The sequence below is a fragment of the Podarcis gaigeae genome (genome assembly GCF_964106915.1).
Source record: "Podarcis gaigeae genome assembly, chromosome: 4".
Classification (NCBI taxonomy): domain Eukaryota; kingdom Metazoa; phylum Chordata; class Lepidosauria; order Squamata; family Lacertidae; genus Podarcis; species Podarcis gaigeae.
The window spans coordinates 42,165,713-42,187,141 of NC_139677.1; the positions used below are offsets into that span (position 1 = coordinate 42,165,713).

General features: G+C 40.7%; 1 protein-coding gene across 2 annotated transcripts in view; it reads left to right on the forward strand.

Moving 5' to 3' along the window:
• REPS2 (RALBP1 associated Eps domain containing 2) overlaps positions 1-21,429 on the forward strand; it is a 78,281-nt gene that overhangs the window by 11,661 nt on the left and 45,191 nt on the right. For both annotated transcript variants that reach the window (XR_014563102.1, XM_083734318.1), the window contains exons 2-7: positions 14,155-14,278; positions 15,180-15,328; positions 16,532-16,658; positions 18,281-18,378; positions 19,371-19,509; positions 20,969-21,032. Coding sequence is in view for 1 of the 2 variants with exons in the window: in XM_083734318.1 (XP_083590444.1) it covers positions 14,155-14,278; positions 15,180-15,328; positions 16,532-16,658; positions 18,281-18,378; positions 19,371-19,509; positions 20,969-21,032 (701 nt within the window). In the remaining variant the exon portion in view is untranslated. The remainder of the gene's footprint in view (positions 1-14,154; positions 14,279-15,179; positions 15,329-16,531; positions 16,659-18,280; positions 18,379-19,370; positions 19,510-20,968; positions 21,033-21,429) is intronic.

The window sequence follows — 21,429 nt, forward strand, 5'->3', positions numbered from 1 at the left end:
AGGCTGGCGGTGGCAGCGGGGAGGCTGGCGGAGGAAGGAACTTGTCCCTTCCCTCTGGACTTGCGCCCCCCAGATGTTGCGCCCGGTGCGGCCGGCACCCCTGGCACCCCCCACGCTACGCCACTGGTTCAATCCCTTTGCAGTTACACAGAAGTTGCTATTTACTTGGTTAGTGAGATTATCCGTCTCTGAAAGAGTGACCAGCAGTATTTATTTTCAAGACTGGCATTTTGCCATTAAGGGTGGTTCTTCCCTTGATGACTACAGCATCAAGCAGTAACTTATATGATTCAATGAGCATCACAGGTCACATAGCACAGACAGAACTTTTTAATAGTCAGTTCACACATCCCCTGCAGAGAAACATTAAAATATATTCTTTTCCATTGGATTTTCAACTTCCTGTACTTGACAGTTCTTCTTTAACTCTTCTTGCTTTGTAGTCACCAAACCAAATGGATATTCCTCTTTTTCTCACAGCCATGACCTGATGTCCTCTCAGCTAAGCTAATCATTACATTTCCCCCTTTTCTCTGGGAGTCAGGGCCTCCCATGACATGGCCCACCCCACCCATAAGGCATGGTGAGACAACTGCCTCAGGCAGCATGATCCACAGGGGCAGCAGATCCTGATGTAGATCTTTATTCCCGCCTTGTTCCTACTGTAGAGCTTCACTCAGCTCTTTTTCCCTGGCAGCTAGGCGGGGGTACATGGTTCATCTCAGGTGCCAAAATGTCTTGGGCTGGCCATGCCTGATGTGCAGCTGTTTCTCATCCTTACCCTTGCTGTGCTCAGCCCCTCTAGTCTTATTTTGTGCTATAGAGATCCATTTCCCTTTGATTTGGCTCTTTGCTAGCAGCCTTTATCATAAAGTCATCTATCCTAATTGACTAAAAATGTGCATCAGGTTGGTAAGGGAAGTTCTTCTTTATCTGCGGCTGTACCCTGCAAAATGCTTGCAACTGAATGGATGACTTCTACCATTTTATTGGCTCATGATGACAGTTTTAGAGCACTACGATAATATATAGACTAAACATATAGGCTAAACAGATTACAGCATTTTAGACGAACTATATATGTATAACAGACTTCTATAGTCTAAAGGGTCTTTTCATTCTTTAGAAAGCAGCCCGGGGGCTTGGCCACACAAGCTGACTCCCTGATAAAGTTGTTGCCATCTCACAGTAAGTACTCTATAGTTGCAGAGCACACGTTTTCAGGACTAGTGTCTTACAATTTGCAGTAAAGAATAAAAATAAACAAAATCTCTTGTTTTTCACAGCGTGAAAACAACCCGCTCCCCAACAACTGAAACTGTGGCCAAACTTTTGACCATATCTTAATTAAAATCAAAACTATGATTTGGAGACAGTCTTAACTATAGTTTGCAGCTATGTTTGAAGTAAGCAAACGATGGTTAGGCAAGCCAGGAAAGAGAAGGGAACCAGAATTGAGAAGGGAGGAAATCTGTGGCCCCATGGCACATTCCTATTAACTCGTGTGACATCTGAAAGGAACCAGTATGTTTTCCTCTTCACTGGGTTAAATAAACAACAAGGAAAGGTTGCTTGGAGTCCTGCCAGAATCACAGCGCTCTTAACTGATCTGATGTAATGCAAGGCAAGCTCATTTAGCCGTTATGGGCCTGATAAGTGACCCAGCATTAAACCTAGCAAGTGACTTTTGCTTCTACAAATGTTTGTTGCATACACAGATGTAGAGGACGTAAGTATTATTTACTTTTTATTCATTGGGTTTATATGTCTAAAAGGTTAAGGAGTAACTATGATTCACGTACTGCCACAAAAGAAATTAGATATTTCTACAATCCAATTTTCTCATGTATCCTAGTAAACCGAGGATGTAAGACCATTTAAATAATGAATACGTATATATGTGTATATACTTGAGAAGACTTTACACACATACCGTATTTTTCGCCCTATAGGACGCATATTTTCCCCTACAAAAATGAAGGGGAAATGTGTGTGCGTCCTATGGGGTGAATGCAGGCTTTCGCTGAAGCCTGGAGAGCGAGAGGGGTCGGTGCGCACCAACCCCTCTCGCTCCCCAGGCTTCAGGAAGCTATCCGCAAGCCTTGCAAGCCCGGCGGGAGGTCCCGCGGGCTCGCAAGGCGTGCGGGCAGCAGCCTGCAGCCCACAAGCTCAGGGGACAGCAGGGAGACGCAGTGCCGCCACCCTGCTATTCCCAGACCTGGTCTGGAGGCTGGCGGTTGGGTGAAGCAAGCTTGCTTCTCCCCATCGCAGCCCCACAAGCTCGGGGGGTAGCGGGGAGGCGGAGCGCCGCCACCCCGCTATTCCTGGACCTGGAGGCTGGCGGGGGGGGGGGAGAAGCAAGCTTGCTTCTCCCCATCGCCAGCCCCACAAGCTCAGGGGACAGCGGGGCAAGCCGCTGCCCTACGGAGGCTAGAGAGGCTGTCCCTGAAGGCAGAAGAGGGAGACGGAGTGCTCCGTCTCCCTCTTCTAGCTTGGGGATGGCTGCGCAAACCTGGGGGGGGGGTTTCCCCTTGATTTCCCCCCCCAAAAAAACTAGGTGCGTCCTATGGGCCGGTGCGTCCTATAGGGCGAAAATTACGGTAATCAAGTTATATTAGAGTCGCTGACCACTAAATGTTAATTATGTTTCCCTATGGTTAGGGGTATGTACACACACATGTACAACCCCCCCCCCTTTATCTGTTTGAGGAGCACAAATTTTTATTTTTGAGATTAAAATTGTATATCAAAGGTAGACAAATCAGTTGCATTAAAATTGTTGGAAGTAGTGCAGGTATTACTTGGGATTTAAAAACACCACCACCACCACTATAGTCTTATTTCTCTGTATCTTGTATACTTATACAAGTTACAACGTTTTGTAGGATTATTGCAGGACAGATAACTTTCCAAAATAACATCATTACATTTACCTTCTGGAGCAACTGTTCTCTGTCTGTAACTTTGGAGTGAATACAGAAGACCTACTGACAGGGCGGAGAAAATGTGATTCTTTCTGGGCTGTGAAGACATTAGTTCTACTTATCCTTCCGAGTTGCTGCAATGTTTTGTGTCATTTCCTGGTGACAACCCACAACAGATGAAGTCTCTTGTCTATCTGATTGTCTGGCCATCCTTTCATAAAGAGATAATCCTGTGGCTGCATCTGCAGTCCTAGGCTCTTGGATTATGTTGCCCTTCCTTTCTGACATTTGCCGGAGTCTCCACTGGATCAAATCCCCTTCCACTACTGGAAAGTCATTTTTGGATCCAATCCATTGTTTCATAACAACAGTTAATTTGTTTTGTTTTGTAGTTGGCATAATTATGAAACTTGTGTTTGATTATCTTATTAGTTTTTATAGTATGAATGTTTAGAAAATAACTGACTATTATTTTTATTGGTCGAGTGATCAAAATATTTTTGGGGGACCAATCAAATGCCTAAGCTTACATACATTTTTTTTAAAAAAATCAATGCATTGGCTTAGCTTGTTAGTCTTGCATCTCCCTGTTTCATGTGGGTGATGGTCCTGTTAAGAAGCCATGTTAAAGTAGCATGTAGGTTCATTCTTCATATTACTAAACTAAAGTAAAACTCTTTTAAAATCAGTTATTAAAGCTGGTCAGGAATTGTAGGGCAGTGTGCTGATACTGTTGCTAGCCAATATTCAGTTGACTTTTCTACAACCCTTTGGAAATGTGCCGAAACATTTATCTACAGAGCTTACTCCAAGATAAAATAATGAATGTGTTTCCAGGGCAATCTCTACCATGACTTAAAATATTATGTCTGTCTTCATTGTTACAGTATATAAAATATGTTGCTGCATAACTTTAGAAATATGTGCTCAATATCCAGGTACTGTATAGCGCCTCACATTTTAAAATAAATAATGCTATCCTTTGGCTTCAACCTATTCACATTTTAACTTGTAATATGTCACATATTTCCAACAAAACAATGGAACATCTGGTAAGTGTTTCCAGGTTTGTTTTTCTTCCCAATTGAGGAAAGGATCGTGGCTGTTTCCAGCCGTTCTCTCCTGTAGTCACATGCTGTTTGCCCCTAAAGCCAACCTTGGCTGCCATCCAGAAGCAATACTCCTGACTTTATTATCACAGGCCAAGTTTAAAAGAACTATAGTAAAAGAAAAAGAAAAAGTTGGAGATATTTTGCACTGAAATGGAATCATCCATGATGGAGTGGAGTACCAATCCATTTTCTTTATTTTTGAAGGGTGGAAGTTTCTCAGTCACTTTGAAAAACTAATTGGATGATATAACCCGCCTGTGAAAAGGTTGCTTTCTGTAGCTGCAGATTGGACTGTGGTTGTGAAAATTACATTTTCATGTTATGTTTAAAGGAATAACTGTAAAGGAAAGCCCCAATAATATTGTTGTGCTTTATATTACCAATTTTATTTTATAAATCTCTGCTCTCAAGAGTTTAATTTCTTATATGCTGAAAGCTATTGAAAATATTCCTCCATACTGCCCTCATTTCTGCATCATGTTATATATCTGGGCCCAAATGGAATATAAATCTCTTACTGGCCTAAATCTGAGACTAATCCTTTTCATAGCTTTTGTAGAAAATCAATTTCCTCTGCATGGTGTCAAAGTTTTTGAGGTCAGTTTGGTTTGGAAATGTTCCCAATGCACTTTCGCAGTGGTATAAGGTCTTCTGGGGTGCAAATTCATTCTTCTTTTGAATTTCTGACCAAAATGAAGCCAACTGGGTTTCACTGTGTGCCTGTGTGTTTTCTCTGAAAATGTGAGGGAGATATGCATTGTGTTGGATAGGATGTTTTCCTTCTCCCTCATCCCCTGCATTGTAGTGTCCTTTTGGAACCAAAGGTTTTGAGCTCTCTAAAATGCAGCATTTCACAAATAGACCCAACAGGATTTTAAAATTAAGAAGAGCTGAAGCATAACACTCCTTGATACTGAATAAATTATAAACAATGTGGAAAAGGCTAACATCTGCTAGCTTTGGTCTTAACATCATATAATGTGATTTTAAACATAAGGGAGTTTTTGTTTTTCAGTGCTGCAGAACCAGTAGTAGGCAACTTGACTCACCTTAAAGAGTTGTATTTAAGTTATGTGGTTTGGCCCAAATAAATAACTAAATTATTTTTTAAAGTACATTTATATGCTGCCCATTAGCACAAGTTCTCTGTGCAGCTTACAATAGAAGTTAAAACAATTAGATATAAAAATGCTTACAGCATGAAGCCAGCAGAAGAAGATAAAAAGGAAAACAGGAAAGCTCACAGCATCACCAGAGATTCACAAATCTTGACACATTTTGATGAGGCTGCACACAAATGGTTTAATCTTTAAGGAGACCTTGGAATCATCCTGTAATAAGTTCTATTAAATCCAGTCCTGTTAAATTCTATTAAATCTAGAGGGGCATACTGTATGTGTGAGGAACTCTTATCTTTGCTAGAGAAGATCAGACTCTCTTGTCCCTGCTTTCCTGCCATCTTGTCTATTCCATTTACTAATTAGAGATTTTTAAATTATGGAGAGCCAGTGTGGTGTAGTGGTTAAGAGTGGTAGTCTCGTAATCTGGGGAACCGGGTTCATGTCTCCGCTCCTCCACATGCAACTGCTGGGTGACCTTGGGCCAGTCACACTTTGAAGTCTCTCAGCCCCACTCACCTCACAGAGTGCTTGTTGTGGGGGAGGAAGGGAAAAGAGAATGTTAGCCACTTTGAGACTCCTTAAAGGGAGTGAAAGGCAGGATATCAAATCCAAACTCTTCTTCTCTTCTTCTTCTAATTATATGCACTCAAGACAAGGAAGATAAGAAATGTTGGCATTCTACTTTTGCAAGTTCTGCTTTTAGAAGGAGACTGGAACTTAAATAATTCACTTCATTTTCTATCCATTCTGTTCCAAAATTTCAAAATTTAGTTAGAACACTTATTTTTGAGAATAATTTATATAAAGTCTGGCCCAAATCCTATACCCACTTAAAAAAACACACAGTTTTCCTGGCACATTCACCATGTACCTCATCCTACATGGGGATCACCAGGAGGGCCTCATCTGCTGATTTTAAATCATGGGCAGGTTGATATTGGAGATAGCTTGTGAGGGAGTATTCTTGCAAATAGTTTTTCAAAGTGCAGCAGTGTGTTCAATATCAGTTACTTCACTTCTATAATTTGCACCATTATTACAGTGGGGAATAAACTACTGCATTACTAAGATCTGATCTTTACTTAATCTATATATGTCTTGAGATGCGGGCAGATAGTTCCTCCCATTTTATTTCCTGACTTTGAGTGAGGAGCATGGGATACTTTTGAAAAGGTATTCAGCTGAGGTATTTCTGCCCAGCAGTATGGGAATAGTTGTACCCAGAACTGTTTGGGGTCTTTCAGCAGCCAAGGGGACACAACAGCTAAATTAATAACTTTGATGATTCATATATCTCAGTTTGTAGTGTTGCTGACTTAAAAAAAAAAAATGCATATGAGACCTGGGTACTTCATAAATGACAAAGTTACTCATTAAGCAAAAACATTTAAAAAACAATTTCTCATCTGAGAATTGGTTTTGTGTATGCATGCAAAAATTGAAGAGTTTAAAAAATGTATTCAAGATTTGTCTCACAGGATCATAAATGTGGAGTAACAGGTGGAACAAGTCAACAAGTCTCATAGTTAAAATATTTCTATGTATCGTGTCCCGACCTGTTTGTCAGGCTATTCTCTGTTAAAGTTACTCTTGGATGGAGCCTTTGGACTTGCTCCTTCCTGTGAAAGAGGGATTTTTAACAAATGCAGTGTACAGTGGTACCTTGGTTTACAAACTTAATCCGTTCAGGAAGTCTGTTCTTAAACCAAAGTGTTCTTAAACCAAGGTGTTCTTAAACCAAGGTGTGCTTTCCCATAGAAAGTAATGGGAAATGGATTAATCCGTTCCAGATGATGAAAAACAACCCCTAAAACATTTTAACATGAATTTTACTATCTAACAAGGCCATTGATCCATAAAACGAAAGCATTAGACCAGGCTGCAATCTACTCTCCAGTACAGTGGTACCTCGGGTTACATACGCTTCAGGTTACATACGTTTCAGGTTACAGACTCCGCTAACCCAGAAATAGTACCTCGGGTTAAGAACTTTGCTTCAGGATGAGAACAGAAATCGTGCTCCGGCGGCGCAGCGACAGCAGGAGGCCCCATTAGCTAAAGTGGTGCTACAAGTTTCAGGTTAAGAATGGACCTCCGGAACGAATTAAGTATGTAACCAGAGGTACCACTGTATAAAAATCCTTACTGCAGCGGCGGCACCAGCATCCTGCTTACGCCGTCCTGCGCATCCCATGGTCACCTTTCCACCTGTCTCCAGGGTCAGTCAGGCTTGCCCTCCCGATCTCTCTCTCCGTCAGGCTGCAATGGAGGCAGGAGAGAACCCTGCTTCACCCGCCTCCCTCCTTCCCAGAGCGGGCCTGGTGCGGCAACGCAGACAGGCAGCTGGAGCCAGGGAGCCCAAAGAGCCACACGCCTGCCATTCCGTTTGCCTGCATTCAGCGCTTCCACGGCAGAGAGACCCAGAAGCAGAGAGCGAGGCAGCCGCTTGGAGGGCCATTCTTGCTGGCGCCAACCGCTGCTTGCCTCTCCTCTCCTCGCCTCTGTTCTGTTGAGAGTCGGGGATCACTCTGCCAGTGGGAAGATAGCTATGGAAAGAGTGAGCGGGGAGCCCGGTTCTGGAAACCGGGGCGATTTGGAGGAAGCAGTAGGTGAAGTGTGGGGCTTGCGGTGCACTGCTCTGGGCTGGAGGCGGCTCCCTCATTCACCGCTGCTGCCGGGCTGAGCTCCACGCTCGCTCCCAAACTGGTGCTTTGTGCCCGGCGAGGGAAGGTGCACCTCTCGAGGCTGGGAGAGCGGAGCGTGCTGAGGGAGCGGAGCAAGCGGAAGTGCAGCCCCAAACGGAGTACGTTTGCAATCCAAAAAATAAATAAATACACAAACCGCAACACTCATTTCCGATTTTGAAGTGTTCGTAATCCAAAAAGGTTGTTGGCTAGGTTGTTCGTAGCCTGAGGTACCACTGTAGTGTGTGCTAATGACATATCTTTTCACCTTCAACTTAAAACATGCTCTTACTAAGCCACAGGGCTCATAAATGTGCTCTGAAAAACCTATATCTTATTTCTACTGCATTTCTAGATTCCCACCCTCCATTTTAAAGAACACTCAGCCCCCAGACAGCCTATCAAGATCCTGTGGAGTAAGGGGAAATTAGTGGGGGTGGAAATAAAGAAACAACATTGAATGCAGATTGAAATATGTACATTTATCGGATGCAATACCTAAGCATTGGACCCCTATGATCATAAATATTATCACCCATTCCGTTTACTTGATAGGTATTGATGAGTATTTCCTTGAGTGGATGCCTTGAAAATACGAAAGAGTAAGAATATTGTTGTCTTTTCCTCCCACATAAACGTCAGTCAGCAGGAGTGGGGAGATTTGATTGGATACTGTGCCATGATGAGAAATGGGATGAGGATGTCTGCTTCACAAAGACATTTGAGCTAATATGTTCTGTGACTCATGAGTCAGTCCTGTTCAGTCAGCACTTAGGCTGCAGTCCTATACCTATTTATATGGCTAGTACTGTGCACACACTCCTGTTTACTCTACAGCCAGTGCACTCCCACCACAGGTTCATGAAGTTGTGTACACACAACGTTAACCACAATCTACATCTATCCTGTTTCCTTTTTTAAAAAAATGAAACGCTTTACTTTGATGTGTTTTTCCAAACCAGCATGGATCCAAATTGAAAAAAGAGCAACCTAGCCGTGTTTTAATCTAGTAATGCTTATGCAGTCTAAGCCTCACTGAAATCAACGGAAGTTATTGTGAGTTGACATGCTGACATTGTGCTGTTATATAGTTAAATGTTTGTGTCTATAAAAATGCAATTAGCCTTAGGTTAAGGCTGAGTGTTTTTTTTTCTTTTAAAAGCAAACCCAGCCAAATCACCAGCTAGTAGTGGTAACTAACAACAACAGAGAAGTTATTCTTATCCAAAAGCTGCTTCTCATGTGTACATTGGTTTCCATTTCCTACAATCCTACACCAAAATGTATCTGAAGAACATATATGTAATATCTACTTTATATTTGGTGTGTTCTTAGAAGTTGGACAGGAAGGAGCTACTTGGCCAAATACAAAAATGAAACAGGAAAATTGAGGAGGATGCCTTAACAATGTTTTTCCCAAAACAAGAGTTTCTTTCTCTTCCTTTCACTCCCTTGGGCTTGGGCTAGTAATAGAGCAAGCTCAGCTGAATCTCTCCTAATTACAGTTTCTGGTTGCATGTTAGCCTCTTGTTTATCTCAGGAAGATAAATTCACAAGCCTGCATTCTAAGATCATGTTAAATTCTAGACATTTACAGTGTGCATTTTCCTAGGATGTTAAGTGGTTCAGTGTAGTCAGATACCAGTATGAACATTTATTGGGGGTTGGGAGACTATAGGATAGGGGTGGATGGCCTGTGGCCCTCTAGAAATTATTGGATTCCCAGTAGCAAATGGATAGGGATAATGGGAGTTGGGGTCTTAACAACCTCTGGAGGGCCACAGGATACTCGCCACTCTTGTTGTGGATGCAGTGTAATTTCAGGCTGTGGTGGTGAAAGTTGCCTAGTGAGCTGATGCTTCAAATGCTTTTCTTTTTTTTAAGCTGCTCTCACTTTTTCTTATCAGTGATATTTCATTTGTTTACATTTATTAATTATCTAGTCCTCTAGGTGGTGCACAACACAAATCAAACAATGAAATGCAGTATCACATCAGAAAGAATAACATTGGCACAAAAATATAAATACATTAAAAAAAGGACTACAGTAATCCCTTAGGTGTCAAAATAAAATACTCAAATGCTGTCAGAGTGGAAATATTTTACCACTTGAAAATGATGTGTCTGAAATATTTTCTAGTAGAAAATACCATGTGATGTGTATCATGGTATTATCACACCACATTAATCTCCAGCAGCAATCTGAAATGTATGCTGTTCTCAGCAGAGGATTCGACTAATGCTCTTATATTGTTTTTAGAAGGTCCTGAGGGTTGATAGAAAGATTTTTTCAGAGCATATCTGTGATCTAGTTATTTCTCATGCCAGCCCAGCACTTCCATTCTGATGTTGTACATTCCTGAACAATCTCCCCGTCCCCCCACCCCAAGTGTCTCTATCTCTAGAGCAGGGGCTGTCAACCTGGTCCCTACCACCCACTACTGGGCGTTTCAGGATTCTAGGTGGGCGGTAGGGGGTTCTACGGCACAAGCTGAATCCTCCTTCCATTGAGCACCGGGGGGGCGGTAAGGAAATTTTACCATCCAGAAAGATGCATTAGTGGGCAGTAGATATAAAAAGGTTGACTACCCCTGCTCTAGAGGGAAAAGGAAGGGTTCTGGATTGGACTCACCAGAGTGGCCTAGCAGAGAAAGGGAATCCTCCAAGTCTAGTGTTTATAGGCAGTACAGTGGTGCCTCGCAAGACGAAATTAATTCGTTCCGCAAGTTTTTTCGTCTTGCGAGTTTTTCGTCTTGCGAAGCACGGTTTCCCATAGGAATGCATTAAAAATCAATTAATGCGTTCCTATGGAAACCGCCTTCAGACCAGGTCTGGGACAGTCTGTCCCCCGACCTCTTCTGAAGGCTGGGGGGGGGGACAAGGGCTTTTCTTCCCACCCCCAGCATTTTAAAAAACCCCGGGACAGCATTTTAAAATGCTGGCGGGCGGCAGCGAAGGGTTCGCTGCCGCCCGCCAGCGAAGGGTTCGCTGCCGCCCGCCAGCATTTAAAAATCGCCCCGGGACAGCGGAGGACTTCTCCGCTGTCCCGGGGCGATTTAAAAGCCCCCGGGAAGGCAAGCAGGGGGGACAAAGACTTTTGCCCCCCGCCAGGCTTCAGAAGAGGTCCTGGACCTCTTCTGAAGGCGGGCGGGGGGCGAAAGTCTTTGCTCCCCTCCGCCTGCCTTCAAAAGCCGTCCACTCTTAAAAGCCCCCGGGAAGGCAGGCAGGGGGGACAAAGACTTTCGCCCCCCGCCCGCCTTCAGAAGCCGTCCGCTCTCCCAGGAAGGCAGGCAGGGGGGAGCAAAGACTTTCGCCCCCCGCCCGCCTTCAGAAGAGGTCCTGGACCTCTTCTGAAGGCCGGCGGGGGGGCAAAAGTCTTTGCTCCCCCCGCCTGCCTTCAAAAGCCGTCCGGGATAGCGGGAAGCGCTTCCCTGCTATCCCGGACTGCTTTTAAAATGCTGGCTGTGGGGAGCAAAGCCTTCCGGCCCCCGCCGGCCTTCCTGGACCTCTTCTGAAGGCCGGAGGGGGGAAAAGGCTTTGCTCCCCACCGCCAGCATTTAAAAGAGGTCCCCGGAGATTTCCCTATGGGCTTTCTTCTTGCGAAGCAAGCCCATAGGGAAATTCGTCTTGCGAAGTGCCTCAAAAAACGGAAAACCCTTTCGTCTTGCGGGTTTTTCGTCTTGTGAGGCATTTGTCTTGCGGGGCACCACTGTAATAGCCCATCAGTTTCTGTCACATCTAGTTCTGTAGATGTAAAGGTGACAATATTTTCAGAGTTTATTTTAGACAAGGTTGTAGCTGAAGCAGGGTTAGTGAGTTGAAAAAGAATGGCTCACAAGAGCCCAGCAACACATCCTGTTTTCTGTTTGGGACCTTAAAGCAGTCAACCCACTTGGAATTGTCAAGTTAATAATTTGATTGATGCACCAGAATTGGAACCTTGTGTTTTGGGACAAAGCACTTTGGACTATTTATCGCAGGAGTGTTTACACTGGCAGTTGTAAAACTTAAAGAAAAAGACCACTAGCTTTTTCTCTCTCTTCAAAGTAGTTGTTTTTAAGAATGCTTTAACTTGCTTACCAAATCCCAAGTACATTTGTTAATGAAGTACTCTGCTACTTGTGACAGGATTAGTACATGCTTAAAAAAAAAATACTGCAGAAGCCAAAAACATTTTGGATGTGAACAAATTCACTCTGTCATTTGTTTCCTAGCAAGCGAAAAACAGGACAACAGCAACAGGCGTCAAAGCTTGTACAAGATTGTTCTCCGTAGTAGTCCACAAATTCCACGATGAAACTAGTTATGACACACCTGAAAATGTTTAATTCTGTTTCTGTGCTCAGGAAGGGTAACAGTTAAAAATAAAGCATAATACCCAATTAGAGTAAAATTGGATATGTGTTTTTGTATTTGTGTCGATTGCCAGCTCAAACAGGAAAAGTTTTACTGCATTTCTGAAAGTATTTATCAGATGTTGGCCTTTTAGAGTAGAGATCATATACCCTTTTTATTTTATAAAAATATAAGCATTTATCCTGTTCTGTGATTATATCTTTTCACCACAGCTGTTGTTGCTCTATTGCGCTCAGCAAGGTTAGAAGTCTTTATGGCAAAGTGATGATATAGCAAAAATTCTGTTGGAGGTGTTAACTTTTTAAGTCATGAGACTGTATAATAAAAATTAGAGTGAGTTTTTAAGTTGTCTTGTAATTGATAAAAAACTATTATTAAAAGAAACTGAGAACGATAATGTCAGGAAACGGTTGCTTTTGCTCCTCTCACCTATGTGATTAGCCAGTCTGATCTGGCTAGGATTGGCAGGATTCATCAGCTTTTACTCTGATGAATTTTGAATGGTGGAATCTTGAAGAATCTAAGGAGGAGCTGTTCCCCTTTATGGTGCTGCTAGTTGTGCACTTGACAGAACAGAGGTTGCCCTGCCCCCATCAAGACAAACAAAAATAAAGTGCATGCACAAACACACTTTGCTTTCCCAAGGGATCAGGGTAAAAGTGATGTCCAGTAGAATTAATCTGAGCTTTGAAAAGTGCATAGATCTGGAAAAGGAAGTGGGAAAGAGTGTCAACTCTTCTAACAGTAGAAAAAAGTAACCACCCCATAACACCTCATGACCAACGGGATAGTGAGTGGGGCGAGTGGCATAGAGGTCAGCATTGCACCCACATGCACCATGTTGGCAATCCCTGCTTTAGAAGATAATGGGTTGTTTCCAAAGGTTCCCTTCCTTCAAGAGGAGTCCCTTTGACAGCATCCCATGTTAATTTTTGCTGTGTTTGCAGCGCCAAAGTGATCTCTCCATGGTGGAAGCCTGGACAGTGTATATGGAGGTTTATCCTGGGCTGCTCAGGTGACAATACCCCCCTTCAGCCTCACTGATGCTGTCCAAAGGAAATCAGAGAAATACATTTAGCACCAGCTTGGCCGCAGGAGTTGCTGGAAGGAAGCGTACAAGGCACCATCCAACTGTCTTAGGGACTCCACTCTGGATTTGTGCAGGGTTTGCTCCTTAGCATTTTCTTTTCCTAAAAATGTTGCACAAGGCAACAGGTATGGGTTGTACCTCAAGGTTTACTCCTGAAGCTTTTCTCACTAATGAGTGTAGCCAAAAGGCAGTGGCATCAGAGTTTTACTTTTCCTAGATGAGCTACCTTCCCAGGTTGATGAGCCCCATCTGTCCCTCATTTTCCTCAACAGCACATGCAGAAACCTCTTTCTTGACAATTGGATCCACTATTTTGACAGCCAAAGGACTCCTAATAATGGGGGGCAGTAATTTTTTTGAAATCATCTAATGAAACATTTTTTTCCTGTTCTTGAGGAAACATTTTCTTCCTGACTAAATTGAGTGAGAGGAAAATTTCTGTAGCTCAACATCTGTTTTTCTTCCATAAAAAAGAAGAAACTTTTCTTCATGCTTCCCACTGGTTATGTACAATATTCAGGTATTCCACACAAGGATTACTGTTCCCCCTAACGATGGGCAAAAGAGCTGAGTTGTGTGAAGATAGATTATGTGTAGCACAGTCTCTAGTCAGGGAAGGTATATTTGTAATGGGTGAATGGGAGGATATGGGGAAACTGCCTCTGCAATGGAATGTTAGCCTTTTGGGGTGTCAAATGTAGGTCATATGCCTGCACCAGAAGTTTGTCTCTTTGCAAACACAATTCCAGCTTTTCTTCAGTAGTTTGCATCTTTACAGTTTCATCTCCAACTAATTTTTACATTGAAAGCATTAAGTGTTTTAATTATTTGAACTCTGTCTCCCTTCACCCCTTTCTCTCCTTTCAGATTACAGAATTGTGTGGTGCTAAACGTGTTGGCTATTTTGGGCGTGCTCAGTTTTATGCTGCTCTGAAGCTAATCGCTGCTGCGCAGTCTGGCCTCCCAGTACGGATCGAAAGCATTCAGAATGGTAACTGTTTAATAATAATAATAATAATAATAATAATAATAATAATAATAAATTATTATTTGTACCCCACCCATCTGGCTGGGTTTCCCCAGCCACTCTGGGGGGCTTTCACAAAGACCAAAAATACACTAAGATGTCACACATTAAAAACTTCCCTGAACTTCAAACCCTAGTTGTCTTCCTTGGTGTTTATTCCAAAACCCCATTTGAGATGGTAACTATAAATTACAAAATGTGTAAATTCAGTGAATGTGTAGGATGTATTGTATAATGAATGGGAAAATGCTACATGATTTTAAAGCTGTTCTCCTATACTTAACGCCTGTTAAGTGTTATGCTCATATATCTAGACTATGCTTAAATATGGACTATTATCCCAGCTGTAAAGCCACGCTTTGAAAAGGATTGCAAACAGTAGTTTTCATTAATCTTGCTGAGAGTTATACCTGCACTAGACAGATTAACTTCATGATTAACAGTGCAGCCCTATGCATATTTACTCACACTTACTAGGGAGAATCCTTTTCATGGCAACAAGGGTTGTAGTACTCCGCAAACCAGTCTCTAGGCAAACGTGAAATCCTCCATTAAGTTGCTAAATGCAAAAATGTCCACTCTTTTGCACTTTTCTACTCACTGAATCGCCATGTATACCAAATTTCATTTTTATATATCATGTACAAGTACCCCATTAGAAATTCTTATATTGTGAGATATGTTTCCTGGTCAGTCAATGAGGCTATAGATTGTGTTTTGAGTATGAGTATACTTTTGGATAGGAATTCTGTTCTCTTTTAACACTGCTTAGTGTTAAATTGACTTTTGTAGTTGGGAAGCTTTGTTTCAATATGCATAGTTCCATGAAATTTTATTTTGTCTTTATTTCTGATATTTATTTAAGAATTGCCCTTGCCTCGATTTATGGCACTGAAAACTGATAGTGATGTAAGGTACAGTCATCCAGCAGAAGCTCATGGAACTAAATTTCAGATTCCACATGCAACACTTGAAAAAAATTGCTTCAGAAGATTGGATGGAGGAGAAAAGCAGGTAAAGGCCCTTTGCAAAGTAGAAATTTTGGTGCACAACTAACTATAAGGCACTAGATTATTTTTATTTTCTATACACACTGACTGTTGAGATTTCTCATTAAAGTACACTATTATTTATCAGCATGATTGGCTTTTACAATTGATTGCTGCCTCTTTGAACTGCAGATAGTCTTTAATGGTCCAGATGTGTTAACTGAGACGAAAAATTGAAATTGCTCTGCCATTAGAATGGAATACAATTTATTCTATGGAATGTCAATGCTACAGACTTTTCTTCCAGGTCCAATGTATGTGTTTTGCCAATTGCTTATAAGGCCAGTGGAATACAGTGACACAAAAGCTGTAGCCACCTAGCAAATTTGCCATTGAAAGTTACTACTTGCCCTGTATTCCCCCCCCCCCCCATTATATCTTACTCATATGAGGGCTAAGGGAAGTCAGAACAGAGCACCTGATCCCATTTTTGACAGCTCCTTTAATGGATAAAAAGCAAGCCATTGGTTTTTTTTATAAAAAATAAAAAGTAGGCTAGCAGTATCAACACCTTTCCATGCTGAGGTCTTTCAACACATTAATTTTGCTAATGGTCATCTTTGTGCTTTCTTGAACTATGAACTGGGCAAGAGTGAATATGTGATGTGCCAATTTCAGACAGACAAGAAAGAAGACTTTGAAATCATCAAACTTTAGATTTTGAATTTTAAACAAGTACTTTAGAATGTCTCCTATGTGGTATTTGTTAATTTATTTCATATGATAACAAAAACCAAACAGGAGACTGTCCAATGCACTCAAATTTCAAATTAAAAAACTAATGATTTCAAAGTTTTATCTCTGCTTGAAACTGACATTCTTTGATAGTCAGTAGTTTTTCACTTGATAGATAGGCCCTATTGTCTATCAAGTCATATCAGGTAATAAATACTGTTCCATGTCAAGTGTCAAGTACAGTCAGATATGATCATACTGTTGTAAGTCATCTGTCAAATATCAGATCATGAAATCATGTAACAATGAATCTCAGGTATTGACATGAAATTTTGAGTGTTCAGCAATATCAAAAATTGCAGAGGAGAATTTATGTGGGCATATTTATTTATTTTTACAATTTAATATTCTACTGTGGTTAGATGAAATCACTTTGACTATGGAGCAGCCAGCATTCAAAGTTCTTATTCTTTTCTAAAAAATTATTTTGAAGCAAGAAGCAAAGTCTCCCCCTATGTCTCCCATTGATTCACCTCCTGCTTCTCCATCAACCTACCAGAGGATTCCCTTGAGTTATGGGTATGGTGTCCTGAGAAGTGGGCTTGAGCAGCAGCATGGAGGTAAGATGAGGTCTGCTTTGGAGTAATCAAATCATAAAAGCACGGAAGCAGCCCAGCAATTTCATAAATTAATTACATCTCTTTTAAAAGAAACTGACTTGATTTGTGTGCTTTCTCATTATTCGGTCTTGTCTTCCTCTTCCTGAGAATCAGTTTAAATTAGAACAAGCATCTGTTTACAGATTTATATTCTCAACCCTTTTCAATGTAGGGGGTTATTGTAGCCATAGATTTTGTTGAACAAAAGCAGTACTTTATTGAATTTATTCAAAAGTTAAATACAGTAATGAATGTCCTGCTGGCAACACATGGACAACTTTGGGTATATCTGTTAAGATAAATATAGGATACGGTACACTATGTGAACATCCAAATGAATAAGGGATTTATACTTACCTAAGTACAGGTAATGAGAAATCTCAGGGAGGAGGAGGGATTGGGAGGAAGGATGTGCCAGTTTCTTTATATACTTTAGTAAATCAACCCATTTTAAAGTTATGGGTGGATAGAATTGAGAACAACTTCACCACTGAGTGCAGTCTTCCGGGTGTAGTAATGGCCTTCCAGTGGAAAGAGGATTTTTTTAAAAAAAAGAAAAGAAGAAGAAATAGAAGTGCGGAGGCACATCACACACACCTAGTAACTTGGCCTCAGCCGGCTGGCACAGCATTAGATGTGACACTTGCTCTGTCATGGATTCTGCATACATGCACACCAGTTGTTCTGCCTATTTTTGTTGGTGTCTTGATAAAGCTGGGTAGAATTCAAGCTAGGATCCAGATAAGTGGCTGGAAGGTGGATCCAGATCCTGAAGAATGGGCAGCAGGTAACAACCCTACATCCCCTCCCCAGCAGCATCTCAGCCACTACAAAACCTTTTCTGGGCTGTGGGGTGGAGAGGAAAGTAGAAATGACTGAAAATCAGGCAGAGTCCCCTTCCATGAGCAGAGCTTCTATTCTTTTCAATGCCCTGTTCCTCTTGAAGGGCCCATTCCATTCAAGAGGTTTCCAGTTTTAAGTGATTTAATGAACTACAGTTCCGTTTAAATTCCAGGTCTCATTCTTTACTTGCATAAGACATAACAGACTGTTGAATGTTCAGAATCAATATTTGGATGCAAGCTTTCGTGGTTTCAGTGAAAGATGCCTCCAAAATGGTGTGTAGTTCTCCCTAGTTGGCAAATACCAGTGTTTACTCTTGGCTAACACTGAATTTAGTTGTTTTGAATCAAACTCTTATGCTGCCATCAATGAATCCTTGTTCATTTATGTTTTTCTTGATGTTAGCATGTCTCATGAAAGAGCACTTGTTTCCTTCTTTGCAATAGGATACTTAGGCAAAAAGTCAGATGTTATGCTTTTAGTGTGGATTTAAAAAATCACCTTTCAACACGTTAAGTGAGTATTTGGTCAATAGTCAACAGCATGAGCAGTAGCATTTTGAGAATCAGGCTTTAACATAAGCGAAGGATTTGGGTGATAAAGTGACCTTTCATAGAAGGTGTGATTGTTGTTTTTATTTTATTTTTTTGAGACTGAAGGATGATATATGTTTTGTCATCTTTGATTTTGCACAACATTAGCAAGTATTCAGTTTTTATTTTCCCCTTAATCTTCCATAGGTTCATACGAAGTTAGACATACTGCTGTCCAACAAGATGGAACAACTGCAGGGAATTATGGGTCTAAATCAGTTCCACCACATTCATCTCTCATTCGGGTAATGAACTACTTAGGATGTAAGATGTTTAAAATGAAAACAGCAATGTTGCTTGAAATAATTATTGAGAATCAACATGATTTTATGATCAATAATGTTTGAAATAATCTTGAATGTAGCCACAAACAGATCTACCCTATAGCTCAAACTGTGGTATTCACTAGAAAACTACCACAGGCTAATATGGATGTAAAACTAAACTTTCAGTAGTTTGTTTCGCCATCTTGTTAGCTGCCTTTCTCAAGGCACATGCAGCATATGATAAAATCAGTCAAATGGAAACACAATATTATAATATAATGGGCAGCGCCATTTTTTCCCTGTGGGAAAAGAATAATTTGACTCCTAGAAAGCATTTAAGGTAGAGAAGGGGCTCAGTTGAAACAAACTCACAGTGAAATGTGGGAACTCTAGATTCTGTTCTTTATGTGTGACTTCAATGTATCGAAGGTAAAGTGAGGACTTCTTACTAATGAAATACAGCATGAGCAGTTATATGGATTGAGTTTCATATTGTATTGATGGGACTAGAATTTAATGAGTTTGAAGAAATCTGATTTCAACAACCATACTTACGATTAATCACAGTTTCTTGGGTTCAAGGCAAACTGTTCCTAATCAAAAATGGAAGCAAAAGCATCCAATCTCCTTATGATTGTGCTGAATGAAGAGGGCAGAACCGCATGAATCCAAGGCACAACTAGGCTGATTCTCATAATACTGAACCATTGTTTGGTGTTTCATTCGAGTCAGTCCAATGTTTATATTCATACAGATTTAGTTTGATGTATGAAAGATTTCCTATAGTCCTATGAATAAAGGCATTTATTGTAAACCGAACAGGACTATTATTGAAATCAGGCCTTCCCCATCAATTTCTTTTAAAAAGAACTACACAGTAAGAACAAAGCAACTTCAATACTTGAAACTTCAGACATCTCAGCATTTTCTCTATCTTTCAAAATGATGCTTTGCCCTTTCTCCCCCTGAAGTCTCTTTCAGTAGAGAGAGAACCACAGGACGGCAGTAGTAATTACTCAGATGACCCCTGGAGAATAACTGAGGAGCAACGAGAATATTACACCAATCAGTTCAAGACCCTACAACCTGACCTGACCTCTTTCATTTCAGGTAATGTTCATTGTATGCACAGCAAGGAAGGCTAGAGTAAAAGGGCAAGGAACTGACACAGGCTAAGTGCAAGGCTCTTGGATTTTTTTATAAGTGTTTTGGGTGTGTTGTATGTATGGTAATGCGCACAGACCCTTATTTCCGTTTTTTAATGTCACAAGTGAGTTACTGTGTTCTTGTTTGTTTGTTTTTTAAAAAATATTTTAACAATATACTGTGCATGTTCCAGACAAAATTAAATGCTTTAAAATTCCACTGAGTTCAGTAGAAGAAATTCAATCATAGGTGAAGAATGTTTTCACATGAGATATGTTATGGTACAATTGCCATTTGGTTTTTTACTCCTTGTATGTTTTTATTTAATAAGAGTTTAAAATTATTCACTATTGTAGCCTTATTAGACTAACTTGCATTTTAATTATGTTTTATAAATGTAGTTGTGATTAAAAAAAATACTCAGTTGGGACTTTACACAACACATTAAACTTGTAATTTCTTCAGGGAGTTTATCTCCTTGCATGAAAACAGTAATATAGTGACCATGCATCTCTAGGCCATTTCCGAAGCTGTCTCTGAAGTAGACAATTATGTTTTGTCTTCTTTTTTTCTGGCAAGAAAAACAAGTTGCAACTTGAGGGATGAGCAAGCAGTAACAGCAGTCTCTCTCTCTCTCTCTCTCTCTCTCTCTCTCTCTCTCTCTCTCTCTGTTTGTGTGTGTGTGTGTGTGTGTGTGTGTATGTGTATGTCTCTGTCCTGTCCTCCCCTCCTTGCATGTGTTTCAGACATTGAATTTTCATTCCAACAACCCACCCTTGTGGGGTTTCTCTTTCCATCCCTACTTCACACACCTGATTTTATTGCAGATTTCCTTTTTTAAAAAAAATCAGTTTGTTGTGATGCTGGAACTAGGAAATTGGGGTTTGAGCACTCCCGATTCTGAGCAATTTAGTTCAATTTAGAGCAAAAAATATCAGCTGAATAAGAAGCTGATCTTTTGTGCTGTGCTATTAATTTTAAAGATTAGTCCCATTCCAAGAGATTTTCTTTAGGCATATTGTTGCATTTCTGGAATATTCCAGAAGATTTGAAACTGTATTATGCCTCTCACCCTTGGCCAGAATTTAAACTTAACAGGATTTTACAAACCTAAAAAAGCAACCCCAGTCACACATGCAGATGAGATTTCTCCTGTTGGCTTTATCTCATACATGGAGTGATCTGTGCCTATAAAATAAATTAACCCCTTCCTCCATGTCCAGTTCCTCCAACAACATGTTCATGTCTTCTGATTAGAATAGTGATATTGGAGCAAAATATTTCAAACAAACATGTCTAGAGTTAAATAGCATTGCATAGTAAACAGTACTCTTGAGTAATTTCTTTATATTGAAATGCTTTGGAAAATGTGTTGTTCAGTAGCTTATTATTTCACTGTTTGACAAGCCATTTCTGTTGACAGGCTCTGTGGCTAAGAACTTCTTCACAAAATCTAAACTGCCAATCCCTGAGCTTTCGCACATATGGTAAGTACTGTTTTGTAATTCAGATTAATTTTATTGTGTGTGAGAGAAACTACTGTGGCTGAAAGTTCTTCATACTTCTTACAATTTATCTCTAAAGAAATCACAGTAATTGCTCCCATCAAAATCACTTTGAGGTCCAGGCACAGCAGGGTGTATGTTGATCTTTATTTTATGCTTGTTATCTTTGTAGAGATACTGTCCCTTCTCAGCAGGACTAGAGAGATTTGAACAGCAATGCACACTAGAAGAATATCTTAAAGAACATAATTAGCACAATAATTCAACAGATATTTTTGTGAAATGGATTCAGATAAACATACATTCAGAATAGTTAAGATAACATCATAAGCTTCAGTTCTAGCTGTGCATATCAGTTGAAACCTAATTAATACCTAAC